Source organism: Rutidosis leptorrhynchoides, chromosome 2 (assembly GCF_046630445.1).
Source record: "Rutidosis leptorrhynchoides isolate AG116_Rl617_1_P2 chromosome 2, CSIRO_AGI_Rlap_v1, whole genome shotgun sequence".
Taxonomy (NCBI): Eukaryota; Viridiplantae; Streptophyta; class Magnoliopsida; order Asterales; family Asteraceae; genus Rutidosis; species Rutidosis leptorrhynchoides.
This window is the reverse complement of record NC_092334.1, coordinates 487476652-487488919: the sequence shown is the minus strand read 5'-3', so window position 1 is coordinate 487488919 and position 12268 is coordinate 487476652. Positions and strand designations below refer to the sequence as shown.

The following is a 12268-nucleotide window of genomic DNA, read 5'->3' as shown; positions in this document are numbered from 1 at the left end:
ATCATTCGTTGTAGAGCTTGTTCGGGAGTCTCATGGCGTGGCACACGACGAGGAGGCATTGTTCCTTCAAAACACAAGAATACCGTTGATTAGTATTCTTAATAATACTAACCATGATATGGAATAAGGATAGAGAAAAATTTTCCTTGACTCGCCTTAAATTCTTTATGTCATAATGTCGGAATGTTCGTATGAGTCACCGTAATATAATCCCGGAAATTATATTACCCTAATTCATATGTGCATTCGACACTAATTCATATAGTCAAGGTGGCGCGTCAATTAAATCAAGTAACGTGAGATTAAGATTGAATAGGAATTAGATATGATAGACGAGTTCGAGTATAATGCACAAGTAGTCAAGTAATTCCTACTTCAAGTCTATATGTCGGTTGTAGTCTAGACTCACTAATGTACCCTATGACTCGGGGTTGACACCAATGAACTCTAAATCCCTACGACCTACGCTCTGATACCATCTGTAGCGACCCGACCAAATCATGTTTGACGGCGCCGACTACTTAGGTCCCGTTACGTGGTCATAAGTCTTTATCATGACGTTTGACCAAAATATGTCGCATTCATTTCATAAGAAAAAGGATGTTTCAAGTTTACAAATGTAGTTCAAAAGACTAGTTACATTACAATGTTTAACATACGAATGAAACCTATGCGACACAATTTAAAGTAGTCAAAAGACGCTCCAACTATGCATGTATACTCGACATCCAAGCAAGTATCAAAAAGAGTGCGGAAGCATGTATCAAGTAGCTTTCAAGGACCTGAGAAAACATATAGAAAACTGTCAACGAAAACGTTGGTGAAATCATAGGTGTTTTAGTAAACGTTGCATTTGAACCACAAGATTTAATATAATATGATTATCTAAATCATTTGCATTCCAAAGTTTTTTTTTTGTTTCGCGGGCACCCAATTATCAAACTTAACTGTTTTGCACCCTTTGCGTAGTGTTAGAATATACACTAGACCCGAAAATATATTTCATCCGCTAACGGTAGCGAACCGTCCGAATGAGGCTCGTCAAGCCCATGTGATCACATAATATAAGTTCACGTTTACACCCTGCAAGTGTAACTAATGATAATTGAATTGAGGATTTTCGTTCAAACCCGTACGTGGAATGTTCGTTTTCGTACTTGTGTTCAATGTATAAAAGTATGATACGTATATGTTTCTCATCCCATAGTTTAAAGCATAAAAGTTGTTTGAAAGATGGGACTATGATCTCACCTTGAGTGCACGTATGAAAAGTACTTCACAAAGTAACGTGTGCGAAGGATAGTGCTAGTCTTGACCTAAACAAATAGGTCGTATCAATAACGGTAAACACGATAGGTCAAAGATGTTCAATTAGTCATATGGCTCGTTACGACTCGATTATGTAGCATGTGAAATCAAATTGTCAAGTTTCATGCAAGATACAAGTATAGAAACAAGTTAGGAAGGTTGCATAATCATTTGGTTAAGTTTGACAAAAAGTCAAACTTTGGTCGGTCAAAGTCAACGAAAAAGTCAACACGTTCGGGTCGGGTCCCGAACTATTTTTCTGAGGTTTTTAATCATATATGAGCATGTTAGAACAAGTTACATGTGAATCGGAGGTGCGTAGCATAGCAAACATTATTCAAAAATCGACAAAGTTGGACAGACCACTTTGGCGCGGCGCGCGGGTATATGGCGCGCCGCGCCATTACCTGTGCAGAGAATTCTGGCAGTTTTTAAGTTTTATGCACGAACCTAACTTCAACCAATCACCATTTATGACCCGCAAACAACCAAAGCATGTATCTTATATCATTGGAAAGGTATTTTGACAAGGAAAACAACTAAACACATTTCATCCATCACATTTACTTTTACAACAACCAAAATCACATTCAAAGCTCCTCATTAAATGCACTCAAGTTCATAAATGAAATTCGATGATTCGGCAACCAATTTACATGAATGATATGCCGTTTCGAAGGTGATCAAGCATACAATACAACCTAACACTTACAAATAACATTTCATGTCATTCAAAGCATCAAAAGTTCATTTCAAGTTCATCAAACCCTAACCCAAATCCACCAAAACCAATAATCAAGTTTATGAAGTTTTCTAAAACAACCTACACATCAAATTGAAGCTAGTGCTACTAATAACACATTTAATACTTGCACTTTACCATAACAACAACATTTAAGCAACCAAATTACCAAATCAAACACACCAAAGTTCATATTTAAGCTAGTTACTTCAAATAACGAAATCGAGCATATAAATCATATAATCATGTTAGACTTGAGCCATAGACACTAATTAACAACTTTATAAGTTAAAAACATCAAGAATACAAAATCTAGTGATTTTAGAAAGTTACCCAAACTTGATGAAATCGGTATGGAATTGAAGAGGAAGATGAGAGGATTCCGAATATGCAATTTGTTTAGATGGATGCTTGTTCGATTTGATTTAGATGATGATTCTTGAAATTGGAGAATTTAGAGAAAATATGGAAGTAGAAGAAGAAAAGGGAAATAAAAAAGAAAAGATGGGGGTGGGGGTTGACTAGTCAAAGGCTAGTCACCTCTTTGGCATTTTGGCGAAACTAGTCCCTCAAGTTCGTTTGCGGGTGCGTGAAATACCTAGACGAGATATTTTTAAAACAAGTATTAACCGGAGATGTTATAAACATATAACGGGATTTAAATAGTTAAACGGAAAAGTAAACGGAAAAAGGCGGGATGTTACATTCACCATATGCGCTTTTAATCATATGCAATGCGCTTTTCATCATATGCACTTTTCATCATATGCGCTTTTAATCATATGCGCTGCGCTTTTCATCATATGCGCTGCGCTTTTCATCATATGCGCTTTTCATCATATGCGCTTTTTATCATATGCGCTTTTAATCATATGCGCCGCGCTTTTCATCATATGCGCTTTTTATCATATGCGCTTTTAATCATATGTGATGCGTTTTTAATCATATGCGCTGTGCTTTTCATCATATGCGTTTTTCATCATATGCGCTGCGCTTTTTATTATATGCGCTTTTTATCATATGCGCTTTTTATCATATGCGCTGCGCTTTTTATCATATGCGCTTTTCGGTACTACATAGGTATTTCTCATTTCCGGTTATCATTGACTGATAATCATATCCATTATGATATATAACAGAGAAACTTAACAAATTTCTCTTTGATTTGGGAGAAAACAAAGCATTGTTTATCAGAAAATTCGTACCATTTGGTAATATATATTTTTGCCTTTTCCGTTCCTTATATCAAGTTTGCAAGACCTGATATAGTATTTATAATTCCTTCATTTGATTTAAATCAATGAAATATTTCTTAGATTTGATCATAGTGTGTATGTTACCACTATCTGCAATACATAGGTCTTTACCATTTAATTGATGTTTTATTTCATAAGGATTAATACTAAAACTTCAAATAAGATAAGCAAATAATGAGTTATATTTCAGCAAGATAATCAAATTATATTACCTGCAAACAAGTTACAATCTGAAGTACATAAAAGATAACACTTAATAAACATATGCGTTATGGTCTAAAACCATTTATTTATGAGTGATACATAACAAGCTAGGCATCTTAGAAAATTCAAACAATTCAAGTCTCAAGATAGCTCAGGGTTTATTTAATCAAGATTTTTCAACAGATTCACTCTCGTTTTCTTTTCTTTTGGGACTTATTTGTAGAGATAAAAAAGATGTTCATGTATTCAAGAAATACTAGACTGATGATCCACATTACCGGATCATTAATAAGAATCTCCGGGATTCTTATAAGAGCGTCTACTAACATCTTTAATTTTATTCTTTCATGGATCACCGTTATTTCTTAATAATTAATATCGTATCTATCTTTGAGTATTTTCCATAATACACTTGGATCTTCGATCATATAATATGTAGATTCTAAGGACTCGTCAATATGTTTGCTAAGAAAAATACTTGCTATTGCTTTCTCTTGTTCGGAACAATTGTTATTTTCATTCAGGGTTTTTAAAATACCGATTGATTCGAGATGTTTTTCTACATTCATAACCTATGTTAAGTAGTTGTTCCCACTTGATTCTAAATGAGCAAATTTAAGCCTTTTCAAATTCGACATTTTCTATTATCAAAAAGATGAACAACATAAATCATAATCATAATCAACTTCTATTCATAGACAAATAATAAAATGAAATTAGAATCATTTTAAATTCATAAGTAGCAAACAATAGAATAACGGCATGATTACAAATGATAAAATCACAAGAGCAGGATAGAATATAGGTTCACCCGGTGGTATATTAGCAACAATGATGATAGTTAGTATGACCAATACAATAGGAAAAATCATCCTTGTGTGAATGATCTTTACAAAAAACTTTTTGAGAGTGGTAATCTGAGAAAATGAAGATTGATTTGTGAAAATTTGAAAACAGAGATGTTTATTTTATATTTGAAAAATATAGTCGTTGTAACGTTGTCAGTTAACGTTAACAACCGTTATGTATATATGACCGTTGTAACGTCGTTAGTTGACGTTAACGACTGTTATGTACTCGTTGTATTAATAATAATTTTAATAAAAGGATTTTATTAGTACAAATACGATTACTATAAATACATTTAGTATAAATACGTTTAGTATAAATACGAAGATTAAGAGAATAAACATATTATGCATAAATAACAAATTTTAAGAATAAATATTAGTATGCATGAAATAAATAATGATTAATTGTATAAGTAATCATAAATGTTAGATAACATAAATATAAATATTAGTAAAGTTAATAAGAGTTAGATTACAGAAATATAATTCAGGCGGTATAACCGACCATATATAACTTAAATAACATATAAATATAAATGTTAGTGAAGTTAATAAAAGTTAGATTACATAAATATAATTCAGGCGGTATAACCGACCATATATAACTTAAATAACATAAATATAAATGTTAGTGAAGTTAATAAAAGTTAGATTACAGAAATATAATTCAGGCGGTATAACCGACCATATATAATTTATGATGATAATAATATTTACCTTACTAATAAATAATAGAAGATATCGTTAAAGAATTTCTTACCTTGATTAGTGACTTGTGCTTGCTTAGATAAACCTTGATTATACGGAGCACTTCGTGCTGATAACATGTTATAGTTTAGGAGTTTATGACTACATTTTAGGTTTGATTCTGGACTACAGACTACTAACAGATATTAAAGATGAAAGAAGTGAGTATATGAAATATATTCAAGTAAGAAGTGTATAGAATATTTACATCTCATGGGTATTTATAATACTAGAATTTACTGTACGTTTATCATGCTCATTTGGATTCATATGAAATTGGCAGACACTTTTTCTGACTTTTATAACAAATATTAATTAATTTATTGATTGTTTAATATCTTTAACTACAAACTACTAAATTTTGATCGGTTTAATAATTAATTTTTATTTAATTTAAAAATACCATATAAAACACGGGCTCTTTCACCGGCTTTTCACAGGCTCTTCCATAGAGGATTAACATGTAACGATTCTATTTTATTTACGTTTTCATATTCCTAAATTTTATAGTCTACATTTGTTCGATAACATCTGTAATTGTTGTCATACTAACGATTTTAAAAATTAATATTTACAATTTTCGTCCAACGGACGGGCTTATAATACTAGTATATGTATATATCATATATAGTTAATACATTTACGTTCATCTATATCCGTAATCATATTCATTTAGATTATCCATATTCATTATGAATCAGATGGATCGAATAAATATCCACAAGATCGGGGTGATCAAGTGGCGACTATCCTTAGTTACAATTTTCTCCTTTACACAACACAACAAAGGACGAAAAAGCCCAAAAGGTGACACATCCAAACATGAATCCCGTTAGTCACTGCACGTCTCACGGGAACATATAAAGCGAGTACTGCTTCCCCACTTCATATTTTTAATTTATTTTCCTTTTATTACTCTTTAATTTAAGTTCAATTTCTCAGAGATCTTGTTTCTTGAACAACCCTTATTAACCCTCAATACATAAAGCTTGAATCTTGATCAAAACCCATATCAATACAGATCTCAATCACAATTTACATTGCATCTGTTTTCAAACCCACAAATCTTTCAATGTTTACTTCAAAACCCACCTCAAGATTCATCTCTCTCGCACTAATTCTTCTGATTTCATTCAATTTCTTGATAAATTCAACTGCCAATGAAGATTCTGATGATATCGAGGATCTTATAGCATTAGACCAAGAACAAGATGATGAAACTTCATCACAAAAACCATCATCTGAAGCAGAGGTACTAACCAAAGCGCAAAGAATTGTTCTTGAACTTAATAATGATAATACCCAAAAAGTAATTAGTGGAAATGAGTATATTTTGGTATTGGGTTATGCACCTTGGTGTGTTAGAAGTGCTGAACTTATGCCTAGGTTTGCTGAGGCTGCTAGTTTTTTAAAAGAAATTAGAAGTCCACTTTTAATGGCTAAGATTGATGCTGAGAGGTATCCTAAAGCAGCTTCAAATCTTGGGATTAAAGGGTATCCAACTTTGCTTCTTTTTGTTAATGGCACTTCTCAACCTTATACTGGTGGCTTTTCAACGTAAGTTTTTCGTTTTAATTCGATTTTATCTTATGATTTTGAAGGGTGTTTCGATGTGGGTTTGAAAGTAATTGTATGATATTGAATTATGGTTGCTGGATCCTAGCCTGCTGGTCGGACCGAAGTCGAATTCAGTCCCTATAGGTTATAACTTTTGGGTCAACCCTTTGACCTATAGCTTAGTTGGTCAACACTCTATTTTACGTGTTGTGGAGTCTGTTTAAACATGGCCTTTCGCATACTGTCTTTGGGTCCGGACTTGTGGACCGTTTAGCATTGCCCATTGTCAACGTTTTTATGAATACTTATGATGTTTGATTTGTATTGTAAAAATGGTCATATTAGATTTACGGTAGTTAGTGCCTATGGGTATTGGGTAAAAGTGATCATGATTACGACAATGATAAGGTTTCCAATGATTTAGAGTAAAAATTAATCGAACTTGGAGTAAGGGGTAAATGTTTTTTATTGTTTTTGTTAAATTTTGTGTTAAGTTGGGGTGTTTATTGTAAATTAGGGAAGAAATTGTGCTATGGGTGAGGAAGAAGACGGGTATGCCGATTATCAGAATCAACTCTATTAACGAAGCAGACAATTTTCTAAAGAAACATTCTGTGTTTGCAGTTGGTTTATTTGATAAATATGAGGTATGAATGTATGATTTTTATTATTTTTTCAGTTCTTGTGTCTCAATTTCCCAGAGAAATCGATTCACTCATTTCTAAATGTTTAAAAAGCTTAAACTTTTGCAGGGGCCTGATTATGATGAATTTGTAAAGGCATCAACTACTGATAATGAGATTCAGTTTGTTGAGACTAATAATCCCCAGATTGCGAGTGTTCTCTTTCCGGATTTTAAGTTTAGTAAACTGTTTCTTGGTATTGTTAAAAGCGAGCCAGAAAGATACACTTCATATGGTAAGTTGAAGATTTGATTGTGAGTATAGAGGTGACAGTTTTGGCCCGTTTTGTTTATGGATGGGTCTACTGGGGGGTTGTATTTTATCTCTTTGGGGTCAAATAAATTAGGTATAAGGGGACGGGTCAAATGGGTTGAAAAGGGTCTAAAGTCGTCAAGAGTCTACCCAAATGGGTCGGCTGGGGATTTTTCTGTAATCATAGTGAATGCCATAAGTTATTTATAATCTTGTTATTTGAAAGTATTCACATAAACTGGTTGCGGGTGAACATCAACCCAACTGTTTTGGCTTGTCTAATCCGGTATCTGTTTGTCTCATTGCCCAATCCGCGTGATCATTATAATGTTAAATTGAATATTTTTTACCTCATGTAGAAAATGGCTACTTATACAATATTTTAGCTTGTTATCTATTTAATAATGTTATTTTACTTTACTTTTTGTAGAAGATGCTTTCGAGGAGGACAAGATTTTGCAATTTTTGAACGATAACAAGTTCCCATTGGTAACTATTCTAACTGAGTTGAATTCTGTCAAAGTGTACGCCAGCGATAAACTTCAGGTATCCATAGTTTTTCAAGTATCAATTGTAATTTCATCGTGTTCTCTAACATCGTTGAATCTTATAAATATTGTTACTACAATATATACAAGATGTTCAGACGTGCATTTAGAATATGTTGCATAGTATTATTAAATAGTCCAATTTATATATTCATATGAAATAATGTGGCGTTTAGGAAATAATTTTGTATATGTGTTCCAGGTTTATGTCTTTGCAGAAGCCGACAATTTCAAGAAATTAATAGAGCTATTTCAAGATGCTGCAAGGAAGTTTAAATCTAAGGTTGGCCACTTATAACAATCATTACATTTAACTAATCTTAAACCTCATATTATAATCATGTTTCTTGATTGTATTTTTTCGATGCAGATAATGTTTGTATTAGTAGACATTAAGGAAGACAATCTTGCGAAGCCATTCTTAACTTTATTCGGGCTTGAAGATTCGGAAGAAACTCTTGTTAGTTTTGTGTCTTAGTATCGAACATTATTTAGTATACGTCCTTCTCTAAATTAGTTTAAGATTAACTTTTTTTTTTAATCTCATAATGTTTTTTATGGTGCTTGATAGGTAACAGCTTTTGATTACAAAACTGGTGCCAAGTATTTGTTGGAGTCGGATCCAACACCGGGACAAATAGATGTACTAGATCAAGCACTTGGCTCTTTTTACCTTATTATTGTTTGAATTTGACTGTATTTTTGTGTTTTCTTTTTCTAGGAGTTTGGTTCGGGGCTTCTAAACGGTACTTGTCCTCCATTTTATAAGTCCCAGGAAATACCAGAAAATGTAAGCTTCTTATATATTGCTCTTTAGGTACCAAATTGGGTTGTGTAATGGATCAAAACATGTTCTGATTGTAAATTAAGGAGTGGGTCGGGTCAAATTCGGTTGATCTTTTTACGATTTTTTTGAATGTCATAATCATAATAATTATTATATCAAATATGGTTATTATGAAAACGATGTCTAAGAATGATCGTATTTTTTTTGTCTAATGTGAATTACAAAGGTATAAACATTCGAGTATGCTAAGAGCCACTTCTAAACTATACAACACGTTTCGTTTTTGGTTAGTATAATGACCTGTTAGCAATAAGATATAACCCATGACCAATTTTCACTCTAATGTTGGTTTCAGTTTAATTCTTAGTAGTGAACTACTCTAAGTTCTAGCATTATTAACATAGTAATCTATTTTGGGTCTATTTTTTCGCGCTTGGTGTTTTGCATTTAATATCATCCTTTTTTATGATATTCTAACAATAATAATTATCTTGACTTTGAATTTGCAGAAAGGCGCAGATATTCTAACTGTTGTTGGAAAGTCATTTGATGAGTTGGTTCTTAGCAGCTCCAAGAACATCTTTCTTGAGGTTCGTATGCGTTTTTTAATGAGTATTTTTATTTTTTAACCTGTGTTTTGCTGCTGTAGTTTTTAAAACTATAATATGAAATGAAATTTATAAACTTTACATAATTTGTGTAATATTTGGTTTGACTTTTTATGTTGATCATTGTCAAGATATACACACCATGGTGTTTGAACTGTGAGACAACAAGCAAACAAGTAGAGAAGTTGGCAAAACATTTCAAGGGGTTGGATAATTTGGTTTTTGCCAAGATAGATGCTTCTGTAAACGAGCACCCGAAGTTGGAGGTCAGTGCTTTTTGAAACTTAGAGGTGGCAAAATGGGTGGGTGTATAATGGGTCAAAGCGAGATTCTTTTTTTTAACGTCTCAGGTTGGATTGACCCAAGACACCTTAAAGTTGACAATAACTAAGGTTTTAATCTCATAGAGAAGATTCTTTGTAAATATGTTAGCTTGACTCAAACTTTCTAATTAGTTGTTATTTTACTTATTTATTATTTTTTTTTCAAATTTTTTTTTAACTGTTCTGCAGGCGGATGACTATCCAACACTTTTGTTCTACCCAATTAGCAACAAGTCGAACCCAGTGAGTCTTTTTACTTACAACACAATATCTGGTCTCAAAAATTGTTTTCATGGCTAATTTTGAGCTCTTGTGTCGATATTTTGTACAGATTAAGCTGCCTACTAAATCTAGCTCGAAGGAATTGGCGATACTGATCAACAAATATTTAAAAGAAGAGGCACATGATGAGCAACATGTGGAGAAAGATGAGCTTTAGAATGAACTAGAAAAAAATCGACCGCGCGTTGCTGCGGTTGTATTCAGTGCGCGGTCGAATTTGGATATACCTTGTTTGGTACCTGATATATCTAATAGGTTGGGTTGTTTGTTGGACGTGTATGTATATGTATGTAATTTAGCCCGAAATATTTAATTTTTTAACGATATCCGTTTCGCGTATAGTTAGTCGCGTCGTGTTTGTAAAATTAATTCGAGTTGAAAGGTGTTCTCGGAAAAATTTAATTCACACCGAGCGTGAATATAGGGCCCGTTATTTAGTGTTTTTTTAACGATGTCCGTTTCGCATATAGTTAGTCACGTTGGGTTCGTGAGATTTTTTCGAGTTGAACGGTGGCCTCGGAAAAATTTAACTCGCACCGAGCGAGAAAATGGGGCCCGTTATAAATTCGGGTGGAGTAAGTTTTTTTTTATTTTAATAAAATTATATATTTACACTTTTTACCCCTGAAAAAGTGTAAATTTGAGGGGGCGATGTGTAATTTGTGCGAAAGTTGAGGGGGCCTTTTTAGTGTGAACGCAAACTCAAAACGACATCGCGATATAACTAAAACGACAAGAATCCCATGTCATTTAGTATATAGGGCCCGTTATTTAGTGTTTTTTTAACGATGTCCGTTTCGCATATAGTTAGTCTCGTTGGTTTCGTGAGATTTTTTCGAGTTGAACGGTGGCCTCGGAAAAATTTAACTCGCACCGAGCGAGAAGATGGGGCCCGTTATAAATTCGGTTGGAGTAAGTTTTTTTTATTTTAATAAAATTATATATTTACACTTTTTACCCCTGAAAAAGTGTAAATTTGAGAGGGCGATGTGTAATTTGTGCGAAAGTTGAGGGGGCCTTTGTAGTGTGAACGTAAACTCAAAACGACATCGCGATATAACTAAAACGACCAAGAATCCCATGTCATTTAGTATATAGGGGTAAGGGGTAATGATTAGGATGAGATTGTTATAGACTACACAACGCGTAAAAGGGTAATGTTCTGAAAAATTGGAAATTAGGGAAGAGGATTACCATTTTAGATTATGGGTTAGCATGGTTATTGATTATTGACCCTCCCTTATGTATAACTAACTATAAATTGGTTGTAAACATGAAAAGTTTGATAATAACTAAACGATGTTCCAATAGATTTCAAGATTATGATGTAGCTAAACATGAAAAGAGGAATTATTTTATTGTTAGGAATCGTTCCAGAGTCCTGGGGCGGAAGATAGTAGGGACAGGGCGGGCACGCCCTAGCTGGATTTTCTTTTTTAAAAAAATTATACTAATTTTTTCTCTCTGAAAAATAAGGTTTTTTTAGTGTTTGTCCCGACTGTCAATGAAAACTTTAATAAGTTTTTACATCCGCCCCATATGTGATCGAGTTTAAGTTTCGCCATTGCCAGAGTCTAAAGAAGTATCCTGCCATGCAAAGTTAAACTAAATATTGATGAAAAGCAGAATAAAAGTGGTGTTAGCTTGAACATGCTTATCGGGCTCCGAGTTCACTATAGCATATACGAGTAACAAATTACTCCGTATTTTCAAAATAATATATACGAACCTGTTATAGGAAAAAATTGGAGTTATATTCAATGATGAGGTCCAAATAAATACAATATGAATGAAACATAAAAATATATCTATTGCTGACTTTTTGATCAATTTACATACAATTTGAAAAGTAGTATCTGACCCGTATAATTGTATAAATCTATCAAACATACGTATTGCATGCACTACTAATAGTAGTTTGTTTATATATGAGGGCCACAATCTCTTGCATACACTAATAATAGTAGTTTATATACGAGGACTACTAAGACCAATTCCAACCATAACGGTTTCCTCACTACTTCCTCAGCGTCACGTCAGCTTTCTCTCTCCACCTTCCTTACCACTTTTTCCCATAACACTTCCATAACATACAATTGTCAAGCATGACATTCTTTCTA

The 12268-nt window shown here is 33.2% G+C and overlaps 1 protein-coding gene across 2 annotated transcripts; it reads left to right on the top strand.

Moving 5' to 3' along the window:
• The first annotated feature begins 6037 nt into the window (after positions 1-6037).
• Positions 6038-11460, top strand: LOC139892675 (protein disulfide isomerase-like 1-6). Of its 2 annotated transcripts, none has more exons than XM_071875791.1 (13): positions 6038-6665; positions 7183-7312; positions 7418-7583; positions 8034-8146; positions 8351-8431; positions 8519-8608; positions 8720-8791; positions 8870-8938; positions 9445-9525; positions 9675-9809; positions 10056-10109; positions 10198-10311; positions 11260-11460. In XM_071875791.1, exons 1-12 carry the CDS (start codon positions 6181-6183, stop codon positions 10303-10305), a joined length of 1584 nt encoding a protein of 527 aa, XP_071731892.1. In that variant the 5' UTR covers positions 6038-6180; the 3' UTR covers positions 10306-10311; positions 11260-11460. The 2 variants fall into 2 exon arrangements, with proteins under 2 accessions (XP_071731892.1, XP_071731891.1); XM_071875790.1 differs by having other exon boundaries at positions 8031-8146.
• Positions 11461-12268: the final 808 nt, after the last annotated feature.